The 18,526-nt window shown below is 42.8% G+C and overlaps 1 protein-coding gene across 1 annotated transcript; it reads right to left on the reverse strand.

Annotated features, from left to right (window-relative positions):
* Window positions 1–2,743: 2,743 nt before the first annotated feature.
* STRAP (serine/threonine kinase receptor associated protein) lies at window positions 2,744–18,244 on the reverse strand. Its single transcript, XM_073319127.1, has 10 exons — window positions 17,816–18,244; window positions 15,253–15,388; window positions 10,336–10,417; window positions 10,016–10,088; window positions 8,946–9,042; window positions 7,191–7,328; window positions 5,882–6,018; window positions 4,858–5,007; window positions 4,176–4,241; window positions 2,744–3,820 (listed from the first exon to the last, which is right to left on the reverse strand). The coding sequence occupies exons 1-10, from the start codon at window positions 17,925–17,927 to the stop codon at window positions 3,759–3,761; spliced, it is 1,053 nt and encodes a 350-aa protein (XP_073175228.1). The 5' UTR covers window positions 17,928–18,244; the 3' UTR covers window positions 2,744–3,758.
* Window positions 18,245–18,526: the final 282 nt, after the last annotated feature.

Here is an 18,526-nt window from a genome sequence, read left to right on the forward strand (position 1 = left end):
ATGCACGTTACAACAAAGCTTAAACTTGTTCTTCATAATAATTTTAAAAACAATACTAGCTGCCTATTTAATTTTAAAAACTGCAGAATATATCCACCTCCCTTGCCATTTCTTAAAATGAGTCGAAGTTTAAATCTCAGTGCGACAGCTATGCTTGCTTTGATCTGCTTAGCTCTCGGAAGTCCAGGGGCTCCAGGCTGCTGGCCCTGTGCTGCACGGGGACCCTAGGGACAACTCTGTCCACCATCAGGGATTTTTTTCCCCGAGAACCCCCTGTAACATTTTGTGAACCCTCAAGGGTTCACAAACCCCAGTTTGGAAACCACTGCACTAGAGCTATAACATGAAATTTTTTCACATAAAAATAGTAGTGTGGCCAGGGCCGGCTCCAGCTTTTTTGCCCCCCCCCCCCCCCCATAGCAAAGACTAAAAAAAAAAAAAGCAGGACCTGCCACCGAAGAGGGAGAGAGGGGCCCGCCGCCGAATTGCCGCCAAAGATGTGGATGTGCCGTCCCAATCATAGACAGAATGGCACCCCTTTCTGTTGGCCGCACCTGCTTCCTTCGCTGATGCCTGAAGCTGGCCCTGTGTGTGGCCTTTCTTTTCACAGCTGATGAAAGGTGTTTTTTATTTACAGCCTGAAATAAGCCATCACTCACAGCTATCCCAGCTCCTGGAATTCTCCAGACTCTAGTCTTCAGTATAAAGAGCCTGCAAAAAAAAATCTAGCTTCAGCAACATGATACTTTCTCTTCCTCATAATAAATCATAGCTAATTGTGTTTCCCTTCCTGATATAATCTATTTTCAGTTTGTGTATGTGATGTTCTGTACCTCAGGGGAACACCTTGCACCCCCATATTCAGCCTTGTAAAATGACTGTGTATCATCATGGCTTAAAATAAGCCAAAGCAAAAACTCTCCAAGAGCAGAGAGGTAGTTCACTCATCAGAGCAGATATGGGACAAACCCAGCCCCGCCTCACAGGAACAAAGGACGCTGGCCTAAGCAGCAACACAAGGATGTGTTAGACTCTAGTGAGTCACCCCCCCCCTTCCTTTGGCCAGTTTGGGACTGCGCTGAGGTAATGCTCACCTGACCTGGGGGGGGGGGGGGAAGGACGCAATGCCAAGAGGGAAGAAAGAACATGATAAAAGGAAGGTAAGTTTGCCAGGCTCTCTCTCTCTTCCACTTACATCTACAGCCGCCACACTAAGTGACTGAAGCACTGATGAAAGGGGAGCCAGCTAGCCTACCCGTGGTGAGAAGCATCGAAGTTTGTACGGGCATTGAAAATGTTAAGAGCAGCTTAGAATGCATTTTGCTTTTATTTCATTTGACTTACAATCACTTATTAACTATGAAAGATAGCTTTTAAGTCTGTTTATTCTACCTAAAGCAGTGTGTTTGGTTTAAAGTGCGTCACAGACCTCCCTTGGGATAACAAGCTTGGTACATATCAATTTCTTTGTTAAATTGATGAACTCACATAAGCTTGCAGCATCCAGCAGGCATAACTGGATACTGCAAGATGAAGGTTCCTAGGGTTGTGTCTAGGACTGGAGATATTGGCTAGTGTCATTCGGTTGCATAATCCAAGGAGCAGCTTACATGCCAGAGGCTGTGCATGAACAGCCCAGGAGTGGGGGTTCTCACAGCAGAGCAGGCTGGCTCCCAGAGTCAAGGATTGGAGTGACCTAGCAAATCACTGGTCCAGGTATCACCAGAGGGGAATGTCACAGTTAAAATTTGTTAAATCTTATTTAACTGCCCTATGCACACATTTTTCAAAGTTTGTAAGAATGGGGTCCTACATCCACAACCTTTTTATTTAAGTCAGCTGTTTTGGCCCCTCTCCTTCATTCCAGCACCAGACACTGCAAAATCTCACTTCAGTAGGCCACTGCAAGAGAGCAGGGGTCAGGGCTACAAGATTTTGATACAGCATATAGACTTCAGATAGCTTAAAATACTATTAGGAAAAGACCAATTTAAAAACTGGATTAAAAAGCAACTCTGTACTTTTCAACACCAACTTCAAGATGTGATAGTTAGTTGGAATTTAGCTTTTCAAAGACATGTATCTGATTTTTTCAGAAATGTTGAGAACACAATAGCTCCAACTAAAGCTAGAGGAAGCCACCAGGCCGTTGCCTGATTTTTGAAAAAAGGTGAACACTTAAGTAGCTTCCAATGAACTACCGGATGCTCAACTGTTCTGAAAATTAGGCAGATGCTTAAATATGCATTTAGGAGTCTAATTTTGGACTACTCATTTAAGATCTTGGCATTGTCTATTTCCAGCCCTCCACTGGAATGAAGTATTACTTACTTTTGTAACACCTATGTTAAAGTAGGGTCAGATAGTTTTACTATAAATTATATTTGACAGTTACTACTACTTTAAAATATGGAAAGACAAAACAAGGAGTCATACTATGTTTGACTTATTTTAACTTTTATAAATCCACTTGAACTCTTAACTGCACTCACAGAGTTCGCTTTTTAAATTTCCTTTAAATTTTAACAAGTATGATAAAGCTACAATATCAATATTTCTTTGGAAAGAGCCATTCTGGTATTTTAAGGACTGCAAGGTCTGAATACCAGAAGTACAGAAAACATTTTAAAATCCTCATTCCCATGCCATGAAATTCACATTTTGGTTCACTTAGAATTTATTTGGCAGACTATAACAGCAAGAAGATAGTATTTTGTCAAAAGCTATTTCTCCTGAAGCCACATTATTTGATAAATGATGCCTTTATTACCTCTCAGAAAGGAAGAAAGTTATGGCTATCAGGCTGCTGCAACATGCACTACACAAATGAAAAGTTATACAATATTAAGTGACATTACAAATTTAAGTATGGCAATAATATGGCTTTAATGAAGAAAAATACGGTTTATACTGAAGGAAAAGAGAAACCCATTTTGTAAGCCAGCTTGGATGACTAAAAGCATGTTCTGTACAAATCCACTGTAGAGGAATATGGTCAGCTTCTGAAACAATTCTGATGTACAACCAAAATATTTTTGCTGTATATACTTCAGGTGTTTCAAAAATTGATCTTTTAGAGATTTTAACGAAATTTAAAGAATAAAAGATACAAGACTTGTGAAGCAGGGTACCTGTCACCCACTATTCCAGAGACTTTAATATGAAAAAATGCTCTTGTTCCTTTTCCTCTTTGCAGAATACTAAAAAATGAATACTAGTAAGAACTGAGCAATAACAATTGCTTTTCTATTCCATGAACCCAATGTTAACAATAAAATATGAGTCTATTGTCAAGGCATTTTATTTACACAACTGAAAATGGTTAGATGTTCAGAAGCGGTGTACAATGAAACAGAAAAAACGAACCAAATACTTGAGCACATAATCCCGTCTTTACAACTAAAGCCACATCTTCCAACTTTCAGAAAAAACACTGGTAAAAGCCATTACATTTTTTCTCCACAATAAAGAAAACACACTACAATAAGTTTAATTGAAATTGGAGAGACTGGATCTTGGCTTGCACACTTCATTTAAAAAGACAGTAGGCAGGTGCACTAAAATATAGCAAAACTCTACTACTTGTCTTTTTCGATACTCAGTTCTCTTATGGATACCACCTAGCCAGTTCCAACGCATTCTCATCAATTACTGCCCATCTTTGCCTTATGTAGAGAGCGTACTCTGGAAGGCTGCTGTTGATCACCGTTTGCTTGATTTAGTCTCTATGTCCATTTGTTGCATAAGAGCTGTGATGGTCAAGCCTTAACTTCAGGAGTTGAGCTGTAGATGGAATCTGAATTTTCAGAAGTAAGGTCTTCTGTGGTTAAAATAGCAAAATTATTTTCAAACTTCACCTTAGATACAGAAAATAAAACACCACCACCATAGCAGGACCTGAATCCATCTTTAAATTAAACTTTTCACAAATGTTTCACCATATCCCTTTAAAACAGTTTGCAAGATTACACACAGTTCTACTCGCTGGTCTATATTTTTCTCATTAGTTTATTTGCACATATTTTCAGGAAACTAGTTGTGAACTTTGAAAAGTATCAGTAGAGCGCTGACACAGTACCCACAAATTCTAAAGGAAATTTTATGCAGATTAAACCCTTTGGATTAGTTCTGACACTGTTAGGTGTATCTGAAGTATATAGTTATCAATACATTACCTAGCTCCTCTTCTGCAGTTCCTGGAAGGCTGACCCTTGCTTTTGCCAGCTCTCCACCTTCCTCTTCTGTGAAAAACAAAAACATTTCTTCTAATTCTAAACCCTATTCACCTCAGACCCCGACAGAAAATCCTCATTGTTATTTTTAAGTGACAAAAAATAGTTTCTTTTAAAACTTTGTCTAGTGGTGACGGGGGCGGGAGGGTTGGCAAACAGTTCCCATTACTGGAGAGGTGTTCTGCATGTGGCTAGGCATTTTATTGTTGGTTTTAATCAAATTTTTTTTTAAAATGCCCTCAATTTTATAATACCTCTCTTTGCTTCTCTACTTGCAAACTTGTTTCTACTGTCTTGCCCTTGCTTAAATTACTGAAAAAAATACAGTGTTTCACATGTGTTGTTTGAGTCTTATTTTACGTTTCTATAACACAAAAGAAAAAACTCTACATGAGACTATTTTGCTTAGAATATTCCCTGAGAAAGTGTTAAAAGGTTAATTTTGTAGCTGCAAAAAGAAACAGCGAGTATTTATGTAATTAAACTGAACGGATCTGATACAGAGATTGTTAAAGGAAAGAAGTTACTCTGGCAGGTCTGAGTTTTAACCGGCAACTAGTTGTATAAGATTTTGACAAGTTACGATGCAACTGAGTTTTACCAAACACACACACAAAATTCTTACCCGGAACTACACATTTCCAAAGACCATATGTTTTCCCTACTGTCGTCTGCCACAGTCTTAACGTTCCATCCTCAGAGCCACTACCATACAACTCTCCATCAGGGCTAAATCTCACACAGTGAATGGGACCAAAGTGTCCTTTGTAAGATTCTATAAGAAATAGTTTCAACACAGTGTTAAATTTCACGTTAGCCAACAAATAAATAGAACTAATAAATTACTGGTGAAGAGGGGAGGGGAAGGAAGAGGGAAGTTTTTGTTTTGTTTTTTTAAATACAGCAGTTTCTCAAAAGGTTGCACGTGTATCTTCTCAGACCAAGGAGTACAAGCTACCCGGTGAACTTGAATTTTGGTGCCTATTAAAAACTGACAAGTTAATAACCAATTGCTAGCCTGTTCCAGGGAAATAACCATTTCCCCTTCTTGTATAAAGCAAGCATGCCAACAAAGATGACATTGGTATCACAAGTGCACATCAGGCTCTTACATCCATCCTCCTGACTATATCCATTATTCTAAACTAGTATGGGACTTGAATTGGTAAGATTCTCTTGTGTGCTTCTAAAACAAGAATTTTGCTAAATTCATTTGGCTGGAAAAACAACAGACAAAGAAAAGGGAGAAACAAACATGTGCATTGTCCATACAAACAAATGAAATGTTTAAGTTACTTATTTTTTGTGCAACCAGTGAATGCCACACTACTTTACACCCCATATGCAATTTACACTACCATTTACAATACATCAACACTGAATGTGTCTCAGGGATTTCTATTGGAGTGGATGCCTGCTTAATCCAAGCTGCTCTGAAAGTGTTGTGTTAGGTTTGTTGGTGCAGGAGGCTGCAAGCTATATTTTTTAGACAAGTTAAAGTTAACAGCATGCCTTTAAATACGTAACAAATGTGTTCTGAAATCATAAGCATGATAAATAAACTTTCAAATTTAAACTGAGTACAAGTTATCACAAGATACTGTGAAATATAATTATAATCTTTACCACCTGAAAACTGGAAAACTTACCTAGCTCTTCTCCTGTATTATAGTCATATTTATACAGTTTAAAGTCTTCACCACCTGCAACAAGAAATTCTTTCTCAGGGTGAAGGGATGCAGAGTTGACTGTAGCAGGAGCGTCAAACGATTTAATCTGCTCCAGACTAGGGAAAAAGTTTTGTTAATACTATATATGTTTTTAAAAAAAACACACTTTAAAAACAGCACTTTAAGCCTGTCATTCTAGGAAAATGTGATGCTGTTCCTACAGATCACAGCTTTCTTAAAAATGCTGTTTCCAGTATAAATCTTAAAATGGTAAATTTACATTTCACTAAGCTAAAGACAAGCTATTACACCTTAATATTTTGTGACCAATGCCTCACTTATTTTATGCATTGTCACAATTCTCTTGCATGTGCTTCTTGTGTTGTACTTAAAAGTAAAAATCTGAGGCTGTAGTGGACATATTAAACCAAAATTAGATTTATTGTATAAATTATACGTGGAAAAATATTTGCTGCCTGATGATACAGGCATAGCCAAATAGTCGTCATATTCTTGTCTGCCCTTGTTCTTTCCTTAATCTCTTCTTTTTCCTTGTCTTCAAATTGTTGTGTCTAATTTTATACTGTAAACTCTTGGACTCTGGTACCTTGTTACCTATTCACTAGTACAAGAGAGTCTTAACAGTGAGCTAATGAGTAATTTGTTGGAAAGTTGTCCTTTAACAAAAAGGCTTTTTAAACTGTAAGCTCTGCAGGGAGTTTGTCCACAACTGGGCCCTGATCCTGATTGAAGTATTATATAGAGACGCCAATACAAATACTAATTCTCAACAAGAGCATATAATATAAGTACTATATCCATGTATAGCTATGGCAAATTTATATGTCCATTAGTTTAGATGTGTGTGCTAGTAAGTATGATTCTAGGGCTGATTGAGTAGTTCAGTCCCCAACCTCAGTCAGACCTTTGCCTCTCCACCATTCCGAACAAAGATGTGAATCACTACAAACTGAGGTGGTTTAGTGATACGTCCTTTGTGCAATAAGAACTGGATAGAGACCTGCAAACAACTGTTAGCTGCTAATGATTTTCAAGTACTATTTCAGCTAGATTTTTTGAAGTTAAACTAAAGATGAGGGTCTATGCTCCTTTATTTTGGGGAAAACAAGGGCAGAAGAAAGGAATAGAAGGGAAAATGTTGGTTTCATTAGCGTGGCAGATCAAGATCCTTTTCCCACAACCATACTGGCTCAGTGTCACCTGTCACCTCTCCCATATGCCCTCTAGTCCTCTTTATACTTCTGAAGATTTCAAGTTTGAAACTTACGTCTCTGCACTATGAAAAGCAATAGTCCTCCCATAGGTTATCACCAGTATCTCCCCCTCAGGAATATACTCCATGCTGCTTACAGACATTGCAACATTTATTGCTTTTACTTCAGTCATGGTATTCCGGTCCCAGAGGCTGTTGAAAAAAGAGACACTTAAAATTACTTGAGTAAACCAAATTACTTTCATTCACATCAATGCTAGGCTTTGGTTTACAAATGCTACCTAAACAAAAACTCCAAAGTTGGTTCTAGTCATTCTAGATTGTTAATGGTATGCTTATCTTAATCACTGGCCACAACATGCTCTTAAAGTACAGCTACCTCTGGAGCAGAATGCAGCAATGGTTCTGCCACAGCAACACTAAGTGATACTTACACTGTTAAACTGGTCTGGTGTTTCAGTCAGTCACCCAGGGATGATGAGCTCTGTACACAACCACCAGTGCCCTGAGCAATCCAGCTTCCTAGTGACAACACTTATGATCAAGACGTCAAAACCCCACTGGTAAGCAGGAAGCTTTTTCTGGTGAGGGTGCAGGGGGGACCAATGCTAATACATATACAGTATCTCAGGTTCCACTTACAGCAAGATGTAGCTGTACTAACAGTCTAAATATAAAACACCATATGCAATTCTGTCTTCCTATGACTGCAAACGGTCAGCTCTAGGGCCTCAGCTAAGCTTTGGCAGAGTGAAAACTAATCAGGATATTTCCAGTTTTAATTACTATTATTTCAAGCCCTGTGAACAACTGTGAACCCATCAGTTGCTGATGGAGCTAAAATGGAGACTGAGGAGAAGGGACTGAATGGCAGAGTTGACCCCACCCCATGCCACAGACCTCTCTACTAATCTGCACTCAACATGACATCAGACAGAAGTCTAGGGAATGGGGGAGAGGAGATAACACCCTGGTCACACCAGCAGACATAGTATAGATTCCTCCACGCTTGGTCAGGAGGTTCTAGGCTATGGGGAAAAAAACCAAAAAGAATGCTCTTCCTTCCAGTCAGAGGGGCTGTGGGGACTTCAAGTTTATCAGACACCTACCAGTCAGACTTGAGCCAAAGATGCAGTGATTGGAGTAGAATCCCAGCACCCTCCCCTTTCTCAGTAGTGTGGCAGAGTGGGGAAGAGGACTGAGCTTGTCACCAGAGCACTGCCTCCAGACAGCAGAACTCTTCCCCATCTTTTATATCAGCCTCTGACTAGTGAATGCCTCGTACATTTTTCAAGCTTGACTATGATGGACATGTTACATTTGTTTGCCACTATCTCTTCACAGGCAATAAGAGTTCCCTCCCAATGCCTCAGTGACAGGACTCATCCCAGTTATGAATTCATCCTCTCTGGGGTTTTTGTCATGAAAAAAAACAGATGGCAGTGACTTAGCAATATGAAATCAATCAACTGGTATATTGGGGTTTAGTGACAGAAAGTATATTTGATAAGATCACATGATTAACAATTCTTATCTCAGATATATACCCTTAGAGATTACGACATTAAGAAAGATGGGGTGGTCTTATATTGACCTGGTATATAATAATTAGGAATCTCACATACCACAAATCAGACACTGACTATTGAAGTGTATATACTTAAATTACAGAAATAAATGAATCCGAGTTCTAAATATAACTATGTTTTTGATATTATAAACCCAAAAGCCAACTGTACCCAAATACAATTATATGGAGAGAGTCCATTTTAAAAAAAAAAAAAAAAAAGTTAAGTTAGTGTTTCTTACCGGACAGTTTTATCATCAGCTGAAAGGATCTGTTTGTCATCACTGCTCCATAAAGCCTTTTTAATACCTGAAGTATGTCCACTGACCACCTGAGGTTCTTAAGATTAAAGCAAACAACTTAGAAGATGAAATAACAGGGAGATTAAAAAAATCTTACCACTTAAATCAAACAACAAACCATTTCACCTGGTTTATAAGTCACTATAATCACCAGTTGCCATAAATCAGTAATGGCATCAGGATGACAATGCTGTCAAGTTGCTTGAGTTGTATTTTAATTTTTTACCTGAAGTAATTCCAGAAGTGAATGACACAGGCCAAATTGATACCTGCTTCTTAGTGCTTGTCTACACGAAAAAGTTGCACCAATTTAACTTCATGTATGAATTTAAACCTACTTTGTTAAATTAATGCAAACTCTCTTACTTCAGTTGAGTCTCAGTTGAGACCAAGTAAATAAGGAATAGGTATAAGCTAAACTGAAATGAGCCACTCAAACCAAAATGAGAGTCCACACAGGATTTTGTACAGGTTCAAACTAATCCTGTTTAAAAATCCATTTAAATTAAACCAGTGCAACTTTATTGTTTAGACAAGCCCCCAATCTAGAAATACTGTGAACATTACATAAGTAGCTGGTGTTAAACAAGTTTACATGTCCCTGCAGGTAAATGCAAGATGCAAGCACACAGAGCCCAGCAAACACACAGAGGCAAGTACCTTGTGTGCATGAACCCATGCTTCATACTGATGAGATATATCAAACAGTTTAAATTATTGCACATTTTTAAATGCTTTAACTCACTTTAAAAACAGAAAACTTCAAATCAAGCTAGTGTTGACAGTAAAATAAATAAGATGTAATGCAACCTGAAAGATGCTTTTTGTGATTTTCAGCACATCGTACAACACTAATTTATATCTCAAATCCTATCAACACCAACCATTAAGAACTCTAAGTATAATTCATGAAACAGAACAGATTTGAATATTTTCAAAGGAACAGTCAACTGAATTGTGTGCAACCCTACAAAATGAATGAGTAAGTAGGATAAGAAAAGCAAACTAACCTGCTTCTGGCTTGCTCAAGTCATAAATACGCAACAATTTATCTTGTCCACCTGTCAACAGGTAATTGCTGTCCTGAAATAGTTAGAAATCATGGCAAGTCACTCTTTTATTAAAACTAAAATATTACTTTTATAATGAATATTACAATAGCACTTTTCTAGTAACCCGCTAAAACACCTATTACATTTACATTCATCCCTTAGAAATGAAAAGTTGACCTGAACATCTCCCTGACAAAGCATAAAGCACATGAAAACAAGGGCAGCAGTTACATCCAATTGTTTGACTCCCTGACAAATAAGACAAAGATTTTTCATACCTCAGTAAAATCCACACTTTTGACAATATGCTTATGAGCCAGTGTGATCAGTTCATCCCCTGAAACAGCATCCCATACTTTGCTGAAAGACAAGAAAGTACAAGTGTGGTTTCATTAGCCACTACTGACTTTATTACAAGCTAATTTGGCTGTTCCGGTTACAGGGACATTTCCCTGATAACTAGCATTATTTCTAACACAACAGATCCTTTTAATTACTATGTTCTGATAATTACTGCACAATAGGGATCACCATTCTGGATAAAGGTGAGTCTCTCAAACAGTTAAAACCCAAAACTGGAAATGATTAGTTTGTGAGAATACTTTTTTTTCCCCCTAAAAGCCATTTCCTTAATTCTTTTTTGTACTACCAGCCCATTGCTCCTACCTCTCTTCTCTCTCGAACAGTTCAGGATTAACAGCACTTGTAGCTTTAGAGGCACCTTGGTACAGTATTCCTACTTAGATCTACATAGACTAAGAGCTCATGTGTGGAATTCAGATTTTCACAAAGACTTGCGTACATACTTAACTTTCCACACTGCGAGTATCCCCAGTGACATCAAGGTGATCGCTCACAGTGCTTGTGCTTAAGCCTTTGTAAGTCTGAGGCTCAATAGTATCTAATATTCATCAATTTCACTTAACAGGAGGTACTTTGAGTTACGTGCTTCTATACAGAATCTTGGTGGGAAAGTTGTATGGATTACTACCTGACCCATGAGCAATGGAAAAACGGAGTGTTAAAAAGTAGGGAATTAGCAGTGGTGGAACAAAATCATTAACTCTGGTATCCCACATAATTGCAACATAACTAAGGATTATGAAGGATATCTGAATGGTCTGTGTAGGCCACTATGCTATTTATCAGTCTGTTCATCCATAAAATAGGAGTTATCCAACTTGACAGTATTAACTGCCATTCCGCTCCTTGGATCGTTACCCTGTTGTGGTGGAGAGGCTTGTGTGTCCCAATGACCCTCAGAACTATGTCATCCGAAGTTGGGTGGCCACCCTTGGCGAACAGTTCTGAGGGGAGGTTCCAGACAAAGCATGCAGAACAGCTGTATTTCAAGGACCTGTCAGTTCTCTGCAGCTGTGAAGGTGGGTGAGGGCTGCAGCAGGACCGAGACCTTTGGTTGTCCTGAACTTCCCTGCCCCTGGCTCCAGGGCTCTTTCCTGTAAAGTTTTGTGAGGTTGCCACCTGTGCACTGGCTCACCCACGTTAAAAGATTTCACACACCTCTGCCCTGCCCAGGTTGTTAACATCTCCCACTAACGAAGTCCTACAACGCTAAATGGATGAGTCGTGGTGGAGACGAGCAGTGATCTCTGGGAGTTCCTAGTCAAAAATCTGCATGCAAGCGGCAGCCGTGTGTTGGTCGTCTTGCGCTTGGACTTGTGAGACAGAAGCACAATTAGACAGCTGCGGCCACTACTGAGCAGTCCTTTTCAGGATTCCTTCTGCTCACCACAAATGGGGAATGGACTAGGAAAGGTGCCCTAAACATAGGCTCTCCCAACCCCTTCCCCCGGCTGGATCACTCTACCTACAGTCAGAACATATGATGCAAAGTAACGAAGTTCGCCCTTGGAATGTTCGCACCCTCTCATGGATTCCCCGAACAGTGACTGTCCTGAAAGAAGTGCCATAACAGCTAGAGAATTTGCAAAATATGACATTGAAATTGCTGCCCTAAATGAGAGCTGTCTGGCCAATGAAGGCCAACTGAAAGAAGATGGAGTTGGCTATACCTTTTTTTGGAAAGGAAACTCAGCTGAAGAGGTGCGTATTCATGGGGTTAGTTTTACCACCAAAAACAAGATTGCTAGTGATTTTTTTTTTAAAACTCTCTATGAGTATTAACGAATGTCTGAAGACTCTTCATTTTAAGCTTAGTAACAACCAGTATGCCATGGTCATCAGTGCATATGCTCCCACACTTGATGAAGTCAACAAGTAGAAGTTTTACTGTGCTCTTGATGCAGTCCTGACTGACACAGCCAAGGAAGACAAGCTCATCCTCAGGGATGACTTCAATGCAAGAGTTGGTTGACATTCCGAACTCTGGAGAATCACCACTGGGAAAGAAGGGGGTGGGGAAAATCTACTCTAATGGCATTCTCCTCCTCAGCAAATATGTGAAGCATGATTTGCTTATCACAAATACCATCTTTAGACAGAGGCACAAATATAAGACCACTTGTAAACACCCACATTTCAGGCACTGGCATCTTTTTTACTACGTCATCATCAGGTCCTGTGATCATACTGATGTCTATATTACACGAGCCGTGCGGTATGGATGACTGCTGGACAGATCAATTATGAACATGCGGCTTACACCACAATGCTGAAAACAACCAAAAGGAATGCAGAAGAGATTTAGCATCAAAATCACACTAGTTGTAAGACTCGTCAGCAATGCCTCATGAGAAACTCTCTAACCTACCTGCCCAGCAATGATACCCAAACACACTGGGAGGAGTTCAAGACCATTATTCACAACGTGCTGAACAGATTGCATATGCCACTCACCGCCATCAGAATTAGTTTAATAAGAACAAGGAAATCTTAGCACTTATTTATCAGAAGAAAAGTGTAGAGACCACCATTTTGCACTTGGCAAAAAGAACCTGCAAAAATGAAAAACTTAATATAGGCTTAAAACTGCAGTTCAAAGGAGGCTGCGACACATCAAGAATCAGTGACAACAGGCAAATGCCAGGGAGATCCAGAGTTTTGCTGATCAACATGATATGAGCAACTTTTTTCAAGCAAATCTCAGAACAGCTCCACCCTCCTTAAGGACAATGTTGGAAGGAGCATTTCGAAACTCTATTGAACTGTAAATCTGAAGTCTCAGCTGCCACCATCAAGTCCATTTCTCAGTATTCAGTAACAGAAATGCTTGCAGACACCCCCTCCCCATCTTCTGAGGAAGTCTGGCATGCCGTTACTCGGACTAGACACAACAAGGCGCCAGGCCCAGACAGCGTCCCTGTGAAGGTCTTCAAAATTGATGGAATAGCACTCAAGTGAAAACTTCATCAACTTTGTGTTAGAATTTGAGTTAATGAGGAAAATTCCACCCGACCTAAAGAATGCTACTATTGTGACCATTTTTAAGAAAGGGGACAAGTCAATGTGAAGGAATTACCGAGGCACTGACCTCTTCTCCATTGCCGGGAAGACCCTTGCTTGCATCCTTTTGAATCATTTCCTCCCTCTTACCAAAGACGTCCTTTTGGAATCCCAATGTAGTTTCAGACTCTCTCAGGGCACCACCAATATGATTTTTGTAGCACAACAGTTCCAAACAAAGCGTAGAGAAAGCCACCAGCAATCGTTTATGGCATTTACTGACCTAACTAAGGCCTCTGATTCCATCAATCTTGGAGCATTATGGAAGGTGCTATCTAGGTTCAGTTGTCCATTGAAGTTCATTCACATTCTCAGGCTACTTCATAATGGTATGACCGCCACCGTCCTCTCTATTGGGCTGGAGACAGACCCATTCATAATCTATACTGGTGTTAAGAAGGGCTTTGTTACTGCCCCAAACCCTTTTTCCATCTATCTTGCCATGATCTTTATTCTTCTTTATGACTGCCTTTTTCTGGAACTGGAATTATTGCATTGCATAGACGGCCAGCTCTTCAACTTGCGGCATCTTCATTCTAAAACTAAGGTCAGCAGGACCATTACTACTGATCTTCAGTATGCTGATGACAATGCTATCCTCATGCACACCAAGGCTAACTTGTAATCCACTCTAAACTTTTTCTTGGGCACCTGTGACTTTTCCTCCACATTGAGAAAACTAAGGTAGCTCCACCAACCTGCCCCAGCACAAGTTGCCCCCTTCTCCCACAAATTGTCATTGGTGGTGAACTCCTGGAACATGGTGACTATTTCCCTTACCTTGGTAGCCACCTCTCCCAGACAGCTAATCTCAATGTGGAGTTTGAACAGAGGATCTGTTGTGCCATGGCATCCTTTGGAAAGTTGCTTCATCGTGTCTTTATTGGCAGAGATCTGCAGATGAAAACTAAGATCCTGGTCTACAAGGCAGTAGTCATCCCCACTCTTGTTTGTGTGTGTGAGACATGGATGACATACCAAAGCCACTTGGAATGATACCACCAGCACTGAGTTAGGAAGATTCTCCATATCAGATGGGAAGATCATTGTACCAAATGCCAGCGTTCTCTCTGCAGCTAACACCACCAGTGCTGAGTCGAAGATTATGAAAAATCAACTTCACTGGGCTGGCCATTGTGTGCGGATGGCTGATACTTGTCTTCTGAAGCAAGTCTTCTTTTCTCAACTTAGTCATGGTAACAGAACTTGCAGCGAGACAGAGGAAATGCCACAATGACACCCTGAAAGCATATCTTGAGTCATTGAGCCCATGAATTGGGTAGAGATGGCTGGCAATAGACCGCAATGGTGTTGCATTATACATCAAGCCTCAGCCTGTTTTGAGCAAGGCAATTCTCTTCAAGAGGCTGAGGAACAGCAGAGGAGGAAGGAAAGCGTGTACAGCACCCCAGCCAGCAGCTGTGCTCTCTCCAAGCAACCACCTGTCATATATGTGGAAAAACCTGTTGAGCATGGATTGGACTCCTCAGCCATCTTAAGTCTCATCAATGACTCCTCCTCCTTCCCCTCCAGCAGACATCATCCTCATATCGAGGGACAGCTGATGACGACGATTAACTGCCATTACTGTACTTCCATAAAATACCAAAAACCTAAGTTTCTAAACTTTTAAGGTAGCCAGCTGTAACTAATGGTTTATTAAAGGGCAAACACATAAAACAGTAATTCCTTTAACACCACAATTAAGAAAAATATAGTATCACAAGATGAAAGCACAACACAGTGAAATTTCAGTATTAACCAGTACTTACGCTGTAAAATCTGCAGCTGCTGTCGCTGCTTTAGTGGCATCCCTATTCAGAGTGGCACCCCAGACGGCACCTTTATGACCTAGAAATGTTCCAATCCAGTCCCCCGTGTCACCTTGGCGTAGCATAGGTTTACCATCTAGGCAAAAAACAAAGATTAATTTTCAAGCAAAACAGTTTTATTTTACTTAACAGTAATCATAGTTCTAATGAAACAGTTCAATTTACACTACTGTGGAACAAAAAAGAAAACACCAGAGCTCTTTGGCAATGGAATGTGACATACCTTTGAAACGATATATTTTGTTATCAATTTAATTAGAATTGGATCTTTAATTTTGTATCTGTACATATAGGGACTGACTCTTGCTATGTGTATCTAACAAAATGGTGCCACAATTTTGGCTGCGGCCTTTAGACACTACTGCAATACAAATAATATGTTTGTTCTATGTTCTGGTTCTTTTACTAATTAGTATTTTTTGTCACCGTGTTAACAGTTCTGTATTTGTTTTAGTTTCAACATATTAGCACCTGCTTTTGATGCCAATACTGCTTACAAAAAGTTTCATTTTAAAATTGTCTGATATATAAATTACTTTTCAGATACATAGAGCAGTTGTAAAAATAAAACAGAATTAAGAAGTGGCATTGTAGACAGACAAATACAACCCAGACTCAGTAAAAGGTCCAAGAGGGCCTTTCAAAGAAGGGGATATGTAGAGGAATAAAATGTGTGTGTATGTATTTGGTGGGAGGGTGGCATCTTCTTGAGGTTTGGAAGAAAGCCCTGCTGGAAAGGCATATGAGCATGAAGAAAAGTCAATCCAGTGCTGCTAATGTACTATAATACTAGTGCAATTATGAGCCAGTTAATTTATTTGAAAAACATCTCACTGTATGATGAGCTATCACCTAGAACAGGGGTGGGCAAATGTTTTCGCCCGAGGGCCACATCGGGGTTGCGAAACGGTATGGAGGGCTGGGTAGAGAAGGCCATGCCTCCGGAAACAGCCTGGTCCCCACCCCCTACCCACCCCCCTCAGAACCCCTGACCCATCCAACCCCCCCTGCTCATTGTCCCCTGACCGCCCCCTCCTGGGACCCCCCCACTCCTAACAGTCCCCCCAGGACCCCACCCCCGCTCCCTGTCCCGACTGCCCCGACCCCTCTCCACACCCTGCCCCTGACAAGCTCCCCCAACCCATCCACCCCACCACCACCACTTCTTGTCCCGACGGCCCCCTCCCGAGACCCCCATCCCTAACTGCCCCCCCGGACCCCACCCCCTATCCAACCCCACCTGCTCCCTGTTGTCCCCCCCACCCCAGGACCCGACCTCCTATCCAACCCCCCCCGCTCCCTGTCATCCCCCCCACCCCAGGACCCCACCCCCTATCTAACCCCCCCCGCTCCCTGTCGTCCCCCCCACCCCAGGGCCCCACCTCCTATCCAACCCCCCCTGCTCCCTGTCTCCTGCCTGCCCTCCTCCACCCCATTCAACCACATCCTGTCCACCCCCTGGGATCTCCTGCCCCTTATCCAACCCCCTTCTCCCTTACCTTGCCACTCAGAGCAGCAGGACAGGCTTAATGGAAAGCCTGGGAGGTGGGCAGGTGCAAGCCACTGCCTGTGGCGGTGCAAGTAGGTGGGACAGCAGGGGAGGGGCCGGGGCTAGCCTCCCCAGCCAAGAGCTCGGGGCCAAGCAGGACAGTCCCACAGGTCATAGTTTGCCCACCTCTGACCTAGAAAGTGCAGAGGTTAAAGGGGGCTAGGCTCACAGCAACTTGTAGAACTGCCATTTTCACCTGGTGGTGATGCCTAATTTCAGAATTTAAAAAAATCCACTAGCAAAATTTTTAATTCTCTACCCCTTTAAGAGTATGACGAGAACTGTTCAGATGCGAGCTGAACATAACTCAGCTAGGTAATGGAGTAACGAGCATGCAGACAGTCTGAAATAAGTGCAAACTTACTATTCTTTTCAGTTTGTTAACACCCTAAGGGTGTTTCCACAAATATCAGCGCTGTCAGGTATTTCACTGGTGACCAAAGCATGCAAGCAATAAGGGTTACAGCTACATAAGGAACAGCGGTGCAAACTGAGATGTCAGACTGAGATCATGCTTATTGAGGGCGGAATGTGACACAATCCCACCCATTACCTTCCCCCCAGACCGACCCCTGGGGCTGCCTCTATCCCCCAGGTGGGGAACTCAGCCTGGGTACAGGGCAAGGCATCAGCAGGCTTGTGTCTCCCACGCTAAGGTTAGGACGTAAGGTGTGTTTGGGTAACCGCCTGCCCGTGTCCACAGCGCAACTAGAACCAGGAGGGGGAGACGAGTCTCATCCTCCAGCTTCGGGGCTCGGGCACCGCGAGGGCGGCCGCGCACAGACCTGGGAGTAGAGCAGAGAAAACCGGCCTCTCCTCCTCGCGACTCTCCCAGCGCTGGTAGGTTTGGGAGCGGAGCGCGGCCGAGCCACGCCAGGACAGGGATCCCCCCGCCCCCACCTCATCCACGGCAGGAGAGCGCTAGGACCCCCCCCCCCCTCGCCCCGAGCTCACCCTTGCAGGCGCTGATGAGAAAGTAGCCGTAGGGGGTGATGTCGCTGAAGGCCAAGTCCACCACGGGCCGCGTGTGCCCGGAGCACGTCAGCGGGGTCTGTCTCATCGCCATGGCGATGGGGGAGGCGGAGGGCGGGAGAAAAACGCGGCGCGCGTGGCGGCAGGCGGGGAAGGGGAGAGGGAGGCGCGCGCGCGCGACGAGCGCACACACACGGGACAGCACAGGACGGGAACACGAGCTAGGCCGCGCTGCGCTGGGCAGGAACCGGAAGCGGCAGCCCAGGAAGTGACGACGAGCCGGCGCCGTGGGTGCCGCCGGAAGTTACGTTGAGAGAGGGAGGCGGCGGGAGAGAATGGAGCTCAGTGTTTGTTTGCCTCCGTGCGGAAGTTACGCGCGCCCTCGCTCTTGCGAAGCGGCGGTTCCGTCAGTTCCTCCCTGCCAACCGCGGGGCGGGGTCCGAGGAGCCGTAGGCGTCAGGGGCCATTGTCTCGCGGGGGCGGGGCTGTGAGGTCACGCGGCTGGGGGCGGGGACGACGAGCGGGGATCTCGGCCTCTGTCCCGCTCCCACAGGGGGTCCCTGGCCGCAGCTGCAGATTCATCCTCTGCGCGCGCCGCCGGCTCCCTGGCGGTTCTGAACCGTCGTTGCCCCTTCCCGGCGCAGGCGCCCGGGGGCGCTGGGACGTTTCGCTGAGTTCAGGGGTGGAGGCTTC

This window comes from Lepidochelys kempii, chromosome 1 (genome assembly GCF_965140265.1).
Source record: "Lepidochelys kempii isolate rLepKem1 chromosome 1, rLepKem1.hap2, whole genome shotgun sequence".
NCBI classification, from domain to species: Eukaryota; Metazoa; Chordata; order Testudines; family Cheloniidae; genus Lepidochelys; species Lepidochelys kempii.